This window comes from Thalassophryne amazonica, chromosome 7 (assembly GCF_902500255.1).
Source record: "Thalassophryne amazonica chromosome 7, fThaAma1.1, whole genome shotgun sequence".
In the NCBI taxonomy this organism is placed as follows: Eukaryota; Metazoa; Chordata; class Actinopteri; order Batrachoidiformes; family Batrachoididae; genus Thalassophryne; species Thalassophryne amazonica.
Genome location: NC_047109.1, coordinates 103,354,847 through 103,374,552, shown reverse-complemented (window position 1 = coordinate 103,374,552; position 19,706 = coordinate 103,354,847). Strand labels below are relative to the sequence as shown.

At 39.7% G+C, this 19,706-nt stretch overlaps 1 protein-coding gene and 1 long non-coding RNA gene across 2 annotated transcripts; both read right to left on the bottom strand.

Moving 5' to 3' along the window:
* Positions 1-1,081: 1,081 nt before the first annotated feature.
* irx1a (iroquois homeobox 1a) lies at positions 1,082-4,894 on the bottom strand. Its single transcript, XM_034175257.1, has 4 exons — positions 4,603-4,894; positions 2,516-3,584; positions 2,198-2,273; positions 1,082-1,390 (listed from the first exon to the last, which is right to left on the bottom strand). The coding sequence occupies exons 1-4, from the start codon at positions 4,846-4,848 to the stop codon at positions 1,315-1,317; spliced, it is 1,467 nt and encodes a 488-aa protein (XP_034031148.1). The 5' UTR covers positions 4,849-4,894; the 3' UTR covers positions 1,082-1,314.
* A 7,373-nt stretch (positions 4,895-12,267) lies between these two features.
* Positions 12,268-19,163, bottom strand: LOC117513365. The gene is made up of 3 exons (XR_004561585.1): positions 19,151-19,163; positions 15,799-15,804; positions 12,268-12,617 (listed from the first exon to the last, which is right to left on the bottom strand). It is a non-coding gene; the product is annotated as an uncharacterized LOC117513365 (long non-coding RNA).
* Between the last annotated feature and the right edge of the window lie 543 nt (positions 19,164-19,706).

Genomic DNA, 19,706 nt, shown 5'->3' with positions numbered 1-19,706 from the left:
TAAATCTCTTTTGAGGAGGAAAGCTGCTGCAAACTCAAGCAACCTATCAGCAGCCTATAGAGGTCGCTGTGATATTGCAAAACAGACGTACATAATTCACTCTACAGGTTTAATTTTAGTGGCGCTTAAAGCAAGTATTTTCTCGCATTAAAATCATTCAAATGATTTTTTTTTGGGGGGGGGGAGTAAACTTTTAAAAACAAACAGCAAAATGACAAAACGTCTGGTAAAGTTTGCAAAATGCAATACTGCTCATTATTATTGTAATCCCTGATAAATTTTAATATGTTGTGTGGGGACACATCATTAGTTTTAGCCTCATTTCCAGATAGAACCTTAAAATATTATCCCACCTCCACAATGTGAGCACCCCCCTACTCCTCCAAAAAAAAAAAAAAAAAAAAAAAGAAAGGAAGGAAGAAAAAAAATTAATAATTTATCTTTCAATCGACTTCTCTCTGTGACAGATTAGATTTTAACTGTTTGATTTTGTTTGGAAATGGGCGTTCCCATATTATTACTTAATGACCTTCCCAGCTGCTCCTGTCCATTTTCTGTCACCAGTAACCATCTGGACACTTATTAGCACCTCAATGCGTCCACACTGCACCAAAGAGAATCAAATTAAACCGGCGGCACAAAGACAACACACGGATTCGTCTTTACTCAAATCAAACCCGCGTGGTTCATGCGCCAAAATTACAATTAATTATCATCATCATTGTTATTATTATTATTAAATAATAATAATAATAATAATAATAATAATAATAATAATAATAATAGGCTGGTTATAGGCTTGATTTTCTCTATAATTTCATTTAGTTTATTAGGCAAAATATACCATCTGGACAAATTCCTTCAACGTTTCCTATTTACAAATTTAAATCACTTGATATTTACATTAAAGAAAGGACACCAAAAATACAAGCGACATAAAATAATAATTATAATAATAATAATTATAATAATGAGAGCAAGAATAAAGTAAAAATCCTACCAAAATGTCTCAGCCTGCGTGGGCAAAGTGGGGGCGGGGGGTGGGGGGGGGGCAGAGAGAGAGAGAGAGAGAGAGAGAGAGAGAGAGAGAGAGAGAGAGAGAGAGAGAGAGAAAATAACATTATAGGTGCGATTATAGGCTACACGACAATAGAGGACTTAATCCATCCATCCACAGGATATGACCAAATTACGCCATTTGTTCTGAATGTTATGCTGCATTAGGTTATTTCTCATTGTCCTTTTTTTAAGGTAGTCTTTTTCTACTTTCTTTCTTTCTCTTTTCTTTTTTTTTAAGCGCAAAATATGTCTTGATCAAGCCGAGGAGAGAGCAGTGAGGATGCGTTGCGTGGCGTCTGGAGGAGTCCTGGCGCTGGAAGGCAGAGAGGATCTGGATAAAGAATAATAGAGAGAGAGAGAGAGAGAGAGAGAGAGAGAGAGAGAGAGAGAGAGAGAGAGAGAGAGAGAGAAAAGGGGGAGAAGAAAAAAAGCAGATAAATACCCCGCCGTGTTTGGACAGCGGCTTCCAATGCGCATGTGATGTGTGCGCAGACTGAACAAAGTCTGATGTGAAACAGATTGTAAAGCCCCATCTGATCCACCTCCCCAGAAATAATAATAATAATAATAACAACAACAACAACAACATGGGAGTAGGTTTTGTGGCAGTTTCAACGTTTTTTTTTTTTCTTCTGTTGGTTCCCAGGGGCTCTGGGGCTCCCAGGGGTCTTTAGGGAACGCACAGGGCCCAGACAGAACCCGTTTTACTCGCTGACTTGATAAGTAGCCACACTCTCCCTAGAGGGGAGGAATTAAAGGAGGTGTGGGATGGGAGTCAAGACCTCTGTCACCCCCCAAAGCAAACTGCATTTATTTGTTTTTAGTTGTATATTTAAAAGAGAAGATCATTTCTAAGTTCTCCACCCCCCCCCCAAAAAAATAAATAAAATAAAATAAAGAAAAATTTTAAATAAAAAATTTAATTGAGAAATTCGTTTGACCAAGGTTTGATGACTTTTTTTTATTACTTTTAATTTTTGAGGGGGAAAATTGTTGGCAGCTTTAACAACAGTAATAATAATAATAATAATAACAATAATATAACTTATAAATAATTTATAGAATATGTAAATTTATTATAATTTCAATAAAATGTGGGCGCATTTATGAAGTAAGTTAAAGTTGAAACTTGTCTCACCTGTCGTGAAGAGGTCGAAATGAAGACTTCAGAGGCTGTGATGGGGGTGAATCAGACCTTACACCGTTTTCGTGGTCTAAAACAAATAAACAAAATAACTTTTTTGAGTTTTGCGCAGCATGAAATATAATTTCTGTTCATTATGGCCTGATAATAAACAAAAATGAGTTACAGCTATAACTCTTGTGGAGGTATATCATCTCCATGTCGGTGCAGAAATCTCATTTATATCATTAAGAAGAAGAAGAAAGGAAAAAATAAATAAATAAATAAATAAAAGCATGCAGTGAAAATGCTGAAGTGCGACGGTCTTGGTACCTATGTGCTTGGGACTGTGCGTCTCTGGAGGCGCCTTGCTGTCGTTGCTGAGAGCCGCTGCAGCCGCTACGGGCGATACCACCACCGACGGCTGCTGCTGCTGCTGGGCCGCTAAGTGGTGATGGTGCTGGCCCAGAAACGACCTCACGTTGATCAGGGAGTTCTGTCCCAGGAACGCGCCGTTCGTCCAGTTGTGGAACTTTCCAATCTGGCAGGTGTACAGTCCGTGGCTGGGCAGGAAAGCCGGGTGAGTCTGGATCTGGTGATGGGGCGCTGACGGGTGAGTGGCGCCCGCCGGTCCGCACGGGGACGTGGGTTTCTGGCTGGAGCTGTCAGGACTGGTGGCTGTTTCTGCTAATGACCAGATTTTGGGTTTGTTGATGCTCTGCAGAGGGAAGCTTCCGGCTCTGTCCGGACTCAGGACTCTCGTGTTGGTGATGCTCCCGTCCGGGTTTTCCTTACTCCCCGGATGCAGCGAAAGCACGCTCTTAGATTTGTCGAAGGCCTCGTGGGCCTGCAGGGAGAAGGTCCGTCGTTTCTCCAAGCTGTCCAGCTCTCCCCCAGCACCTGATCTCCCTCTGTGCTCCCTGCTCCCCTCGGTGGATTTGTCGTCATCCTCCTCGTTGCTTTGATCCCCGTCGTTGTCATCTATTTTGTCGATGTCTATGCTCTCCAAATCAATCTCCTCCTCGTCTTCGTTTTTCTCCGCCTCGTCCCCGCTGCCGAACAAGTTGCCGTCCTCCCCGTCCTCTTTGCTCCTGCTCCCCCAGGTCACCTTGTTCTCCTTCTTCAGCCTCCTCCTGGCGTTTGCGAACCATGTGGAGACCTGCGTCAGCGTCATTTTGGTGATGATGGCCAGCATGATCTTCTCCCCTTTGGTCGGGTACGGGTTCTTCCGGTGCTCGTTGAGCCAGGCTTTCAGGGTACTGGTACTCTCCCGCGTGGCGTTCTTGGGTCTTGCCGGGTCGCCGTACTGGAACTGTCCGTATGGATAGAAGGCTGGGGAGGTGTGAGCAGCGAAGCTGGCAGGGTGAACACCAGGACTGTCCTTCAAGTCGTACTGGGATCCCTTAAAAATAAACAAACAAACAAATAAATAAATAAATCACAGTGACTGCTCAGATTAAACACTGATTTTAACGATTTTAAAGAAACGCATCATTATTTGTATAACATCTGACATGTGTCTGTGTTGTTTATTTACTTAGTTTTTTATTTGTAAATAAAAGAGAATTTGCATGTGCATTATAGAACATTTTTTTGAATTAGTCAAAGACAATAATATAATGGGAAAAGGCACAAGCAAACGTAAAAACACTCGTGAAACTTTGTTCCATTTTTTCCTTTTACGCACGTCATTCACGCCTTTTACGCACGTCCTTTCTGTGCCCTTACGTCAAGTCAGCCTCGAGGCCTTGGCTAAGTTTTGTTTGGTCGCACAACTGCACATATTTTCCACGTGATTTAATATACATAATTCATTTCTCCAGTATTCAATCATATCCACTAACTCAAACATTACGCACACGTTTGCATTAGGGGTGACAACACGTTTGATTTGGACGTTACGTGGGACTGATACGCACATTATAGGCTGAAGTACATTAATTATTTTATTTTGTTTATTTATTTTTTGTCATGAAACCCTGAGACTGGCTTGCTTTCTTAAAATGAAACTGTGATGCGTATGCACAGAAACATTAAACAAACCGCACATTTCTGGTATTTTAATGTATTTCTAAATATTTTTTAAGAAAACGATTACAGTTATTGATTTTAAACATCATTTTAAATAATTTGACTTAGCATGTAGAAAAACTGCTTCAGTGTTCACAGCGCGTAATTAATCGCAGATTTTCGAATTTCGTGCGTAAAGTCAATGCAAACTTTCCAATGATCCGTTATAACAATCTAATAAATTGGTTTAATTAAGTCATCTACGTATTTTATTCCCACATGTCCGCTTTCGTGATTTTTTTTCCTGTTGTTGCAATTTCAGATCAAACTTTTCCAAAGCAAACAAGACGCTGCGCAAAACGTCAGATCGCATGCATATCTTTTCTATATTTTAAAAAAAAAATTCTTACCATTTGAGAGAAGAGAGCCAGGTCCGCGCTGGTGTACGGTAAGAAAGCGCTGTAGTTGTGCGCGTACGGGTTGGCGTACATGCCCAGGACCGACGTGACCGCCGCGGCGGCGGTGGCCGAGGGGCTTCCGGGGATTTCGCCGCTCCCTCCGCGGGACGAAGGCGTCAGCACGGCCGGTCTGTCGCTGCCGTACACCGCCTGGGAGGCACTTAAATACTGCGGGTAGCCGAGCTGCGGGAACGACATCTCCACAGCGTCGAAGAAAAAGTGCCGCGCAGCAGCTCTCGCCTCTCCGACCAAAACGGTGCGCAGAAAGAAAGAAAAAAAGTGTGCAAGAACCAAAACAAAGAACCAGGAGGCGAAAAGTGTTTTAAGTCAGCGCTGCAGTCAAAAGAAGACGCTCGACTTCCTCTCTCTTTTTCTCGCGCCGGCTGGATGTGATCTGATCAACAATTGCGCTCCAACTGACGCGCGTGGCCCTGAGGTCTCCGAGCTGATCTCTCAGATACAATTTGAAGTTGATGCTTTGATTGGCATCCCCTACTTGAGCCTGTAAGCTCCTCCTCGTTTGGAGCAATGTGGATAATGTAAATATAGAGTGAGCACATTGGCTGTGGCCTCTCTCTCTCTCTCTCTCTCTCTCTCTCTCTCTCTCTCTCTCTCTCTCTCTCTCTCTCTCTCTCTCTCTCTCTCTCTCTCTCTCTCTCTCTCTCCCCGTGTTTGGACTTATTGTATGTTAAATGTTCAAGCATTAGAGTCCATTCACCGAAGGCTTTGATTGCTGTATGACAACCTGTCGACACGATTTCACAGCTGTCCGACACCGGGGGAAGTAAACCCGTCAAGAAGGAGCGAACTTTGAATAGATTTCAGTTGTAATTAAAGACGCAAAGCGCCTTTGTGCACGTGATTGACTTTTTACGACTTCTAACAGACGGCTGCCCGTGCGTTATTACAGTGTATAATGCACAAAAAAAAAAAAAAAAAACTCGAAAAGCGTCTCCAAACAAGACACATTCATATTTATGTTCAGTGATTTATTAATTAATATCTGGCTAAAATATAAAAAAATTAATAATTTACGTTTGTATTCTTGAGTCAACTATTATTAATCGACTATAAAATTAATGGCAACTATTTTGATAAATAATTAATCCTTTTCTGGCGTTTTAAAAATATCCAAATAATCTTATTTCTGTTTCTTAAATGTGAATAATTTCTGGTTGATTTTACTAGTTTCTTTCTTGCTTTCTGGCAGTAAACTGAATTTTTGAGGGACTTTTAAATGCATCATCTTTGGCTCTGGAAAACACTGATCAACGTTTTTACCATTTGCTGACATTTTATGACCCAAATAACAAATTGGTTGTTTTTTGTTTCTTAAATTTTCTCATATAATCGGTAATCATGTTTACCAGGTGAGAAGAAGTGCAAAGCAAAATTATTTCGAGAGAAACATTTTAATCTGCATTGTTTGATTTCTTGAAAAATATTTAATAAGATTAATCTGGATTTTTTTTTCACTTCAGTTTATTTGCATTAATTTTAAAGCATGATTGTTTATGACTAGAAATAAATGTTTTAAAAAAGTACATCCCAATAATTCGATTCATTCATTTATTTTTAAATTTGATACACAAGTTTTTAAATTGAAATGAAAATACAAATCCAATTTCCAGCTCAGAAAAAAAATGGGGAAAATGCTTTCATTATTCCACGCATGTGGCCCCACAAGAGGATGTTTTTTTAAGTTATATTTTTATTTGATTTGACTCTTATATCGCTCACCTCCCGAGTCAAAAGGACGGATTTTTGCGCATCAAGATTTGATGCCTTCACGACTGAAGCCCGAGAAGTCAGCGCAGATTTTGATCTGCACCAGATGGCTCCGAGTGGATATTGCCGAGCGCTGAGGATCTGTTAAAAATATCTGAGGGCCACTGATGGTAATCTGGCTAACACATCTGAAAGGAGGGGAATCATGGCAATCGTGATAACCCGCAGGAAATGTGTGCAGGGGGCTAAACGTGGTGGCTGTGGAGGAGGAGACCCAAAGTAGCTCTTAAAAAAACCCCGAACAAAATAATAATAATAATAATAATAATTAATAATATGCATTAGCTATTCACCATGGTTTATATATATATATATATATATATATTTTTTTTTTAACCTAGACATTAGTCTCCTAATAAACAATGACACGTGTTGAGAGCAATAAACCATCATTGTTAACTGATTTACTGGCTCTTGTGAAAGTCTAATTACCAGCACAAGCAGAGAGAGAGAGAGAGAACAAACAATTCGCGTGCACTACCAACGCGTTTTCTGCCGCTGCGTCCTGTGCGCGTGTGCGCGAGCACACGCGCACCATCCAACGCGCACACACACTTTAAGTCCACGCCTCGTGCACTCGTGCAGTCATTAATGAAACCAATCGGAATATTTGCATTTGTATTTAAATGACGGCAAAAGGGACAAAACAAACGCAGCGCTGTGACGTCACAAAAGGGTTGTGATGTAAATGTGCAGAGGGCTCAGCTGTGTGACTTTAATGATCACACTGTGACTTTTCACTTCATGAAGTGTGTATTTTAATGCAGCCGGTACAGTTTTTCACTTACTGTATCTCTCTCTCTCTCTCTCTCTCTCTCTCTCTCTCTCTCTCTCTCTCTCTCTCTCTCTCTCTCTCTCTCTCTATCTCTCTATCTATCTATCCATCTATCAAAAACAACCCTGTTGGAGGATTTTTAAAAAATGCACATCAGTTGCACATGTTTTCTTGTTTCTTACTGAGAAAATTTAGAAAATTAAGTTATTTTGACACATTCTGATCATGTGGAATTGATGTACATATTTAAGTCACGTTTCCTTTTTTCTCTCTCTCTGTGTGTGTATGTGTGTATCTGTGGCTGTGCAAAAGCTACAACAAAGCCAAAACATTTGCAAGACAATGAAATATCAAATATTTATAAATTAAGTCCAACATGTAGCCACTTTCCTCTTAAAAAGTACATAATGTATCTCAGGATATATATATATATATATATATATATATATATATATATATATATATATATATATATATATATTATTTAAGAGGTCACCTATGATTTGTAACAAAACACAAAAACAAAAAAATGAATTAAGTGATCATCTGCAATTTTGTAGAAAATGTCAGAGTTCACATGCAAAAAAAGCTCATTTTTCCCCCCTTTCTTTTCTTTAAAGGTGTAATGTAATGTGTCAAATGTCATTCATTTTTAGGAATGTTGGACATTTCAGTTTTGATGATTACACACACACACGGATGGATAGATTTTTTTCAGCTATACTCTTCTCCACATGTCGATGAGGTGGACAAAATATTTTGCCTTTTTAGTGCATCACATCCACAATGTGCAGCCAACAGTGCATCATAAAGTTTGTGCAGAAATATTTGATTTATCAGCTGAATAAAGTTGTATTTTTTTTTTTTTTTGTAAAGTAGCATTTATTGCAGGACTGTTTTGCACCACTCACTGAGTTTAGGTGAGTAACTATTTATTTGTATCAGTTTCTATGTTTGCATGTTACTGGTGCTGCACATCAACTGTCACGGATAATAATAATAATAATAATAATAATAATAATAATAATAATAATAATAATAATATAATTATATTAATAATTCTAAGGCAGGTGGAGCCCAGACACTCTCAGTCTGCCTATATAGTTTGAACCCTTAATGCGATTAAAAGGAACATGTATGTTTTCATAATGTTCATAAAATTTCTACTTCAACCTGAGGCCTGTGAATGAAGCTGCACTGAATGATTCCAGTAGATGTCAAAGAGAGTGAACCTACATTGCAATAACATCAGTTATGTTGACAGTTGGCTACCACCGCAGAGGTCAAGGGTGTCTCGGTGAACTAATAACTGTGGTGAAAGATACTCCTTTTCTGCCTCTGGGAGTGCTAAAGTTGAGGAAAGGTCAAGAATCTGCAGAATGTCCCTTTTGTGTTTTTCCTCACAGATTATCAAATGTTTAAGTTGAAGCCCAAACTACTTTTTCTTCAGAAGAAAGATGATTATGTGAATATCAATGATATCGCTGGACCTTCACAGTTGTTAGACGTCTTCTCTTCAAAACACACACACACACACACACACACAAGCTTGCACGTAGTCCCTGAACTGTGTCACAGCGGCTAAAGTTTTTAGCTGTGGGTTAGAGCCAGAGAACCACTGGTGTTACTGTGAGACATGCGATACACAGACATCTGCACCACACCTATAGGTAAGGAAACTAGGAATTTCCTGGATAATAAAACGGGTCTATTCTGGGTCTTAGGAGGTCAGAATGTTATGCACTTGACAGCTAAACACTTGGAACGGTAATGTTCCTCACTTTTAACCTGATAAAGAGCCTGGAATCCTGGGCGAGTTTGGCAGTATTGCAGAGTACTCTATACTTTTTTAAATACTCTTGGCTTGAGCCCATCGGCAAATACGAGGCTCATAGTTAACACCAAAGGAGTCATGTTCCCATTGTTAAAACAAAAAAATATTAATACTGGAAATAGTGACAGCAACAACAATACCAATGTTAGAGTCCAAGCTGCACATGTAAAAAAAAAAAGGCACTTGAAAAGAAAAAAAAATAAAAGCATATATGAGCAGTACCACTGTATAAGTTGCAATAGCATGTAAATCACACCTTTCTGTATTATCAGAACATTAATTTGGGTGCTTTTGTGCTTTGTTGTAGTGTATATTTTATTTTTGGCATTTATTCTTTTTATTATTATTCAAGTTTATTTTGTGTTTTGATTCCTAGACAAGTCCAATATCAACGGTCATTCTAATTATTATTAATAATAATGAATGTCTGATTTTTCAGTATATAAGAGGATCTTCCATACTACTACTACTACCCCCCCCACACACAAAAAAAAGATGTGTTATACTCCAGACAATACTGTATTAATAATTTTATAGTACATTCAAGTAGAAAAAAATACAATACAAAGTGCTTTACATAATAAAATCTCAATAAACCAGAATAAACAACAATAATATAAAAATTGCTTCTATCACAACAATTAAAGTTGAACAAGTGCAAAAAATAAAGCATGTCAGCCAGTCAGTATAATTAAACAAGATGAAAAACTCACTCAAGACAGCAGAAATTAAAGGGGTTTTAGATTAATCTTCAAATATTCAACTAAAGTGAAGTTTGTAGTGTGATGCATTTTATATACAAATAACAATAATAATAAAAAATAAAACAAAGCATGCTTAATTAATTAATTAATTTGCATGTGCAAAGGATATTTTTCATTGAGCATTCACATTTCACATTTAGCACTGAGAAATGCACATTACGGTTAGATTTAGGTTTGCATTTGGGTTTAGGTTTAGGGTTAGCAAAAAAAAGGACAAACATTTGCTTTTTTTGCTAAGGTTATGTGCTGTCTTGTTTCTGTTGATGTGATCACAGTGCATTACTTTTTCAAAGCCTGCTGATTTATTTTTTATCCTCGGAACACAGAACAAGCCAGCATCCTGCAACCACAGGACAAGAGAAGGCACATAAGGTTTGTCAAATTCAGCAAAAGAGGCAGGTGCATGGCCATTTAAAACCTTATATGTCAGCAGCAAAACATTGAAATCTGCTTCTACAGTCACAGGGAGAAAGTGAAAGGAAGTCAAATCTCCTGGTTTTAGTGAAGAGTCTTGGAGCAGTATTCTGAACCATCTGCAGACATCTCACACTCTGAAGTGGTAATCCAGAAAATGAAATATTACAGTAGACAGACAACAATCATTTATCCAGAGGAAAGTCATTTACACTCTTGATCAGAACTGTAATGTCAATTCTGAGCTTTACAGCAAAGATTGTGAATACTTATGTACATGTGATTTACTTTTTTATGTAAATTTGCAAAAAATATTAAAAAACCCAAAACTTTTTTTGACATTGTCATTATGGGGTGTTGTGTGTATAATTTTGTGGGGAAAAATGAGTTTAATCCATTTTGGAATATGGGGCCAAACACAACAAAATGTGGAAAAAGTGAAGCACTGTGAAAACTTTCCCAATGCACTGTATAATCCCCGTGGCATGTCCTGGGACTTCCTTGGGACGTCCTCCCTCCTGGATGTGCTTTGAAGACCCCCAAAGGGGGACAACCAGGGGCATCTTCACCCTATACCCAAACCACCATAAGCTGTCTCCTTTTGATGTGAAGAAGCAGTGGTAGAGTCCCTCCCAGATATTCGAGCTTCTCACACTGTCCCCAAATATAAGTTCAGATACCCAACGGGAGAATCTCATTTCCACTGCTTGGATTGTGACCTTGTTCATTCCATCATTACCCAAAGTACATGACCATAAGTGAGGATAGGAGCATAAATCTACTGGCAAATTGAGAGTTTGTCTTCTGGATCAGCTCTTTCTTGACCATGACAGTGTCCAGAAAACATAAAACATAGCCCCAATCTGTCTATGAATCTCATGCTCCAACTTACCACAACTGGTGAACAAGGCCTTGAGATACTTGAACTCCTCCAGTTCTGGCGTTAACTCTCTTCAGACCCAGAGGGGACAATTCACCTTTTTCTGACAGGGGACCGTGGTCTCACATTTGGAGCTGTTGACCCTCTTCCCAGTCGCTTCACATTCAGCCTCAAACCTGCTCACTCTGCAACAGTACTCACAGTTTGATGACACCAACAGAACCACATCAAGCACAAACTGCATCTTGAATTCCCATCCATGAACATCACAAACAGGCTTGGTGACAAGGGGCAGCCTTGGTGGAGTTCACCGGAAACAGGCTTTGGGTCCTGCCAAGAATGCATACACGCCCCTACTTTGGTTGTATAGACACTGGATTGCTTATTGCAGTGGTTCCGGTACCCCATCCTCCTGCAGCAGCCCCAAAGGATACCTCCAGGGACTGGTTTGTATGCCTTTTCCAAGTCCACAAAATGCATGTAGACTACTTTGTCATATTCACAAGCCCCTTCTAATATCCTTGAAAGGGTAAAGACCTGGTCCACTGTTCCACAACCAGGATCAAACCTACTTTGTCCTGGTTATGGAACAGTGGACCAGGTCTTTACCCTTCCTCGACATCCTCCTTCCCTCTGTCGCCAAGTGCTTGCTCACAGGGGGTCGTTTTGACCATTGGGGTTTTTACATAATTATTGTATGGCCTTGCCTTACAATATAAAGCGCCTTGGGGAAACTGTTTGTTGTGATTTGGCGCTATATAAATAAAATTGATTGAATTGATTGATTGATCCTCGACAGCTCCCTCTCCTTCACCGCACATATAAATAACATTGTCCGCTCCGCTTACTTTCACCTCCAAAACATCCACCGCCTTCGTCCCTTCCTCAATCCTCACTACACCGCCATCCTTGTCCACAGCCTCGTCACCTCCTGTCTGGACTACTGCAACTCCCTCCTGTTTGGTCTCCCCCACAAAACTATTCATAAACTTCAACTGGTCCAGAATTCTGCCGCCTGCATCATCACACACACACACACACACACACACACACACACACACACACACACACACACACACACACACACACACACACACACACACACACACACACACACACACACACACCCTCCATAAATCACATCATCCTGGTTCTCCAGCAGCTTCACTGGCTCCCCATCTCTCACCGCATCCACTACAAACTTCTGCTCCTCACATTTAAAGCCATCCACAACCTTGCCCCCCCGTACTTGACTGACCTCATCCACATCAACTCACTTGCCCGTTCCCTCCGCTCCGCTTCCTCCCACCAGCTTTCCGTCCCCCCCCACCCGTCTTGTCACTGTGGGGAGCAGGGCATTCAGCCGCTCTGCTCCCCAGCTCTGGAACACTCTCCCCCCAGACCTCCGCAATACCACTTCACTCACTGATTTCAAGTCTAAACTCAAAACTCATCTGTTTAGACAAGCCTACTAACTACAACCATAACTGCTTTGTCCTGTTTAATTTTAACCTTAACTGTTTTTAACTTTGTTTTAATGTCATTTTATATTGTTGTTGTTATGTTGTATTGTTGTAAGGCAACCTTGAGTGCCCAGAAAGGCACCTAACAAATAAAAGGTATTATTATTATTTGTTCCTCCCTAATCTGAGGCTTGAGTCATTTACAATACATTTAGAAATAAATAAATAAACCAATTTTGTATATTCCATATATCTTGTTAAAATGTCTACAGCTATTGAAGAACATCAACAAAATAAAAATGTTTTCATGCAATGAAATAATAATAATAATAATAATAATAATAATAATAATAATAATAATAATAATAAAGCCACTAATTGTATGCTGGACACAGTTATGGGTACACTCATGAATATGCCTCAAATCCTCTCTTTCACAACCAGTTTTCTTCTGACAAACCAACAAATTCATAAGTGAACACCTCCAAGTGACTAATTATGTCCTGGGTGTCATATACATTGTTTACTTGTTCTTTTTTTCCCTGTAACTTTTTTTTGGTATTTTTTGGTATTTTTAAGCATTGGTGCCTAATAAATTGTTGTTGGAAGCCTTGGAAGCCTTGAGGACAAGTTGGAACATCTCCAGCTGATAAACAATTTCTCATATACTCACTCCACTGAAAGCCATCAAAAGCCAACTGGATTTTAACAAATGGTTATCAACACGGACGTGTTTTTCCTGTGCCGCCGCGCCGCGTCGGCTGCGTCCCGACGCGTGGACCCGTCCGCACGTCTTTCATTAAAAAAATATCCTTTAACAGTGGAATATCCGGATAAAATGCTGAAACCGAATTCTTCTGAAACTTCTCTGTTCTCTCACGACGTCCTGGATTAATAGAGCCTGAAATGTGGAGGTTTTAAGCTTGAAACAGGCTGATGACGCTGCCTGAGAGCGCTGAGCGACGTCTCGCACCGTGAAAAGTCCTTAAAGCGACAGAATCACCTCAAAATCTCTCATCAGCTGTTAAAATTTTCACTGAAAACCAGCTTAATTTTTCGAACCGTGTCCACTTCGATGTGTCTCACAGGTTTAGAAAAAATTTTGATCAAACAAAGCGCCAGTCTCTCAGCAACTTCTCAGACAAAGGAATTCCGACGAGGGGCTGGACGACTCCTCCCACAAGGAGTGCTCACAGGCGAATGACGTCACCGACAGGCGTGGAAAAACTCACGCATGCGCACAAGGGTGCAAGCATGTCTGACGTAAAAACATATGAATGAAATCGATATAGTTTTTGAAAAAAATAAAAAGGACCTATACTTTACGGACAGCCCTCGTATATGCAAAATTTGGTGAGAATTGAACCAGGACTACTGAAGTAATCTCACTCACAAAAGAAATGTGACAGACTGAGTGACTGAGTTGTGGGTTTCACACTAAAGTTGCCCTGTCTAGGAAGGGTACCAATGTTTAATGCCACGCTGCCTCCAACTTGTGCATATCCCTTTGCAAGAGATGGTGATCAGCCACCCATATTGGTGACTGGACCAAGAAACCTATAACAACATGATCGGCAAACAAACAAAAACATGGAAATTTGCACACCAGTTCCAATCCAATCATTCAGTTAAGATTATGTTTTGGGATCTTTATTAATTGGTACCAGACTCAAAAGGTGGCCTATTTTCTTGTAGTAGTGATAACCAACTAAAGATTGAATAGCTTGATTTGCAAATGTGTAAAAACCCACATATTTGCCTGTCAGTTTAAATTAAATGATTTAATCACGATTATGTTGTCAAGATTGATGCTGCAGGCATGTGACTCTGAGTACACCTGATCCCGTCACGTATCAGAAGGGAAGCAGAGCATGCCCTGCATTGGCTGGTAATACTAGTTGTACTTGGCTGAAAAATAGCCTGAGAAAACAAAACAAAACAAAACAACAACAACAACAAAAAAAAAAACATGAAATCAGATTTCACAAAAAAGCCAGGTTGGCTTTGCATCTCAAATCTTCTAACTATGGACAACAACATGGCCTCTGGACTGCCACATAAAACCTACTGTTAAAACTTTTCTGGGGTAAAAAAGTATTTATTCAATTCATGATTGTGCAAGTTCTCCTACTTAGAAAGATGAGAGAGGTCTGTAATTTTCATCATAGGTACACTTCAACTATGAGAGACAAAATGAGAAAAAAAAAATCCAGGAAATCACATTGTAGGATTTTTAAAGAATTTATTTGGAAATTATGGTGGAAAAAAAGTATTTGGTCAATAACAAAAGTTCAACTCAATAATTTGTAACATAATCTTTGTTGGCAATGACAGAGGTCAAATGTTTCCTGTAAGTCTTCACCAGGTTTGCACACACTGTAGCTGGAATTTTGGCCCATTCCTCCATGCAGATCTCCTCTAGAGCAGTGATGTTTTGGGGTTGTCGCTGGGCCTGGACTTTCAACTCCCTCAACAAATTTTCTATGGGGTTGACATCTGGAGACTGGCTTGGCCACTCCTTGAAATGCTTTTTACGGAGCCACTCCTTCGTTGCCCGAGTGGTGTGTTTGGGATCATTGTCATGCTGGAAGACCCAGCCACGTTGCATCTTCAATGCTCTCACTGATGGAAGGAGGTTTTGTCTTAAAATCTCATGATACATGGCCCCATTCATTCTTCCCTTAACACAGATCAGTCATACTGGCCCCTTTGCAGAAAAACAGCCCCAAAGCATGATGTTTCCACCCTCATGCTTCACAGTAGGTATGGTGTTCTTGGGATGCAACTCAGCATTCTTCTTCCTTCAAACACAAAGAGTTGAGTTTTTACCAAAAAGTTCTATTTTGGTTTCATCTGAACACATGCTATTCTCCCAATCCTCTTCTGGATCATCCATATGCTCTCTGGCAAACTTCAGAGGGGCCTGGACACGTACGCCTGGCATTGCAGGATTTGAGTTCCTCTCTGTGTGTAGCCTTTGTTACTTTGGTCCCAGCTCTCTGCAGGTTAATCATCAGGTCCCTCTGTGTAGTTCTGGGATTTCTGTTAACCATTTTCATGATCATTTTGACCCCACGGGATGACATCTTGCATTGATCCCCAGATTGAGGAAGATTATCAATGGTCTTGTATGTCTTCCATTTTCTTACAATTGCTCCCGCAGTTGATTTATTCACACCAACCTGCTTGACTATTGTAGATTCACTCTTCCCAGCCTGGTGCACATCTACAATTTTCTTCCTGGTGTCCTTCAACAGCTCTTTGGTCTTGGCCATGGTTGAGTTTTGAGTCTGACTGATTGAGGCTGTGGATAGGTGTCTCTTACACAGATAACAAGTTCAAACAGGTGCCATTAATACAGGTAACAGGTGGAGGACAGAAGAGCTTCTTAAAGAATAAGTTACAGGTCTGTGAGAGCCATAAATGTTGCTTGTTTGTGGGTGACCAAATACTTTTTTTCCACCATAATTTACAAATAAATTCTTTAAAACTCCTACAATCCTGTATTTTTTTTTCTCGTTTTGTCTCTCACAGTTGAAGTGTACCTATGTTGAAAATTACAGACCTCTCTCATCTTTCTAAGTAGAAGTTGCACAATCATGGACTGACTAAATACTTTTTTACCCCACTGTAAGTGTTTTACAGATAACACTGTCAATTAGTTAAATGTAACACTTTCAAAATAGTTAAAATAATACTTTTTAGCGTTTGCATATACAGTCTGCTCTGTGTGACTCTGATCCTGTCAGATCTCAGGAGCTCAGCAGTGTGGGTCCTGGTTAATACTTGGATGGGAGACCTCGTTGGAACACCAGTGGCTGTGTGTGTTTCACCAGGTAAAACAAGTTGCGTCAGGAAGGGCATATCCAGCGTAAAACCTGTGCCATATACCAGTGCGGATCTGGTTGTATCCGCTGTGGCAAAAGAACAGCCGAAAGAAGAACAACAACAGCGCTGTGTGTGTTCATTCTAATGATCTACTTTTCCTGTGGAGGTGCAAAGATGCTCAACATAAATTAAATGCATAATATTACAAGTGATGGTATTTTATTATATTGCTCATTTAGACATTTCTTCTTTTTCTCATTTCCTGCTCACTCATGGATGGAGTTTAATACACATAGAGAGGTGAATTATCACTATGTAATTTAACATAAATACAGTGTGACACCTATGTGGTGTAAATTTGGATGAAATGAAAATCTAATCTCATCACTTTTACACTTGTGTGCCTTAGAGACTTAGGGCCACAAAGATTTTTTTAGATTTAAGGCATGAAAAGACTTTTCATTTGCACCATTATGATTTTATTTGTTAGCCTTTAAATTGCCACAGTGGGCAGCACAGTGGTTTCGTGGTTCGCACTGTTGCCTCACAGCAAGAAAGTCATGGGATTGAGATCCACCAGTGGCCATTCTGTGCGGAGGTTGCGTGTTCTCCCAGTGTTTCCATGGGTTCCCTCTGGGTGCTCCGGCTTCCTCCCACATCCAAAGACATGCAGGTTAGGTGGATTGGAAACTTTAAATTGTCTGTAGGTGTGCGTGTGGGTGTGAATGTGTTTGCTTGTCTATATGTGGCCCTATGACAGACTGGCATTCTGTCCACGGTGTACCCCGCCTCATGCTCTATGACCGCTGGGATAGGCTCCAGCCCCTGTGACCCTTGACTGGAGTAAGTGGTTGAAGATGAGTGAGTGATTCTATTTTCACTTAATTTGGATTTACTTATACAGAATAGAGGATCGTGGGTTGGGGAGAAGGGAGGGCGTTATGGGTAGTTATGGGGTTCTGTTTGGTATTTGTTATACAGTAGTGTTCAGAATAATAGTAGTGCTATGTGACTAAAAAGATTAATCCAGCTTTTGAGTATATTTCTTATTGTTACATGGGAAACAAGGTACCAGTAGATTCAGTAGATTCTCACAAATCCAACAACAACATAGTAGCATCTGCTGTTGACGCTACAAACTCAAAACTATTATGTTCAAACTGCTTTTTTAGCAATCCTGTGAATCACTAAACTAGTATTTAGTTGTATAACCACAGTTTTTCATGATTTCTTCACATCTGCGAGGCATTAATTTTGTTGGTTTGGAACCAAGATTTTGCTTGTTTACTAGTGTGCTTGGGGTCATTGTCTTGTTGAAACATCCATTTCAAGGGCATGTCCTCTTCAGCATAAGGCAACATGACCTCTTCAAATATTATGACATATCCAAACTGATCCAGACTGTCTTTGATCATCCTGGAGCTGATCAATGGGTGAGCCTTTGCCATTTTGGTTATTCTTCTATCCATTTTGATGGTTGTTTTCCATTTTCTTCCATGCTTCTCTGGTTTATTTTTTTTTTGTCCATTTTAAAGCATTGGAGATCATTGTAGATGAACAGCTTATAATTTTTTGCACCTGCGTATAATTTTTCCCCTCTCCAATCAACTTTTTAATCAAATTACGCTGTTCTTCTGAACAACGTCTTGAACGTCCCATTTTCCTCAGGCTTTCAAAGAGAAAAGCATGTTCAACAGGTGCTGGCTTCATCCTTAAATAGGGGACACCTGATTCACACGTGTTTGTTACACAAAATTGACAAACTCACTGATTGAATGCCACACTACTATTATTGTGAACACCCCCTTTTCTACTTTTTTTTTTTACTAATAGCCCAATTTTATAGCCTTAAGAATGTGCATATTATGAATGCTTGGTCTTGTTGGATTTGTGAGAATCTACTGAATCTACTGGTACCTTGTTTCCCATGTAACAGTAAGAAATATACTCAAAAGCTGGATTAATCTTTTTAGTCACATAGCACTACTATTATTCTGAACACTACTGTATATATAAAAAATGTATTTTTGTACCTTAAGTCTGTGACTTGCATTTGAAAATAAAAATTATAATAAATAAATAAAGAAACAAGTAAAAGGGCATTTGAAATATGACATTGCCAGCATTATCAAAATTCCCGCTGTGTAGAAAAAAAAGTTCCCCTGAAGGGAAAAAACATTCCAAAGAAAAGATAGCCTTGAACTACTTATGGTAGCGACACATACAGGATATGATAGCTACCACAGTGACATCATAGATCATGTGGGGACTTCCCCAGACATGCGGAGGGGTGTTTGTAAGCAGACAGTAACAGCCAATCAGAGTAGAGATGCATGGTGACGTCAGCTGGCTGGTCTCTCTCTGGCTGCTATAAACCAACATGCCAGAAAATACTCCAAAACCGCAGTGTTTTTGTGTAAAGCTAACATGTTTCTCATATGTCATCTAAAAGCTAGTAAGAACTAAACACTTATAAATTTTAAATTGGTGTTTTTGTAACCCAATTTCACCTCTGAAGTGATTTACAAGACATCTCATGGACATCAGTTTGCTACGTGTGCATGCATCATCTGAGATCAAAGGTAAGTTGCAGTGTTTTTAAAAGCTAATGCATGCGCACAGGCATTAACTCCTGCAAATGGTGTTAAAAGGAAAATAAAACATTTCTTATGGAATTCCCCCCTCCCCCAGATTAATATGTTCTCTTTGTTAAAAAATATGTCATTTTGAAACACACTTAAAAAATAAAGCTACATTATAATGCTTGGATATCAGTAGAAACTAAATGTTGTCAGTTTAGTGAAATTTGGGTGGCCCTATAGCTTTAACACTGGAAATTTAACACAAATTTGCTATGGGGGATTTGCCATCTAAATTGTAGGAACTAATTCAAGTTAATTCAAAATGCTGCAGCTAGAGTACTGACAGGGACTAGAAGGAGAGAGCATATTTCACCTATATTGGCTTCTCTTCATTGGCTCCCTGTTAATTCCAGAATAGATTTTAAAATTCTTCTTCTTACTTATAAGGTTTTGAATAATCAGGTCCCATCTTATCTTAGGGACCTCATAGTACCATATCACCCCAATAGAGCACTTCACTCTCAGACTGCAGGCTTACTTGTAGTTCCTAGGGTTTGTAAGAGTAGAATGGGAGGCAGAGCCTTCAGCTTTCAGGCTCCTCTCCTGTGGAACCAGCTCCCAATTCGGATTAGGGAGACAGACACCCTCTCTACTTTTATGATTAAGCTTAAAACTTTCCTTTTTGCTAAAGCTTATAGTTAGGGCTGGATCAGGTGACCCTGAACCAT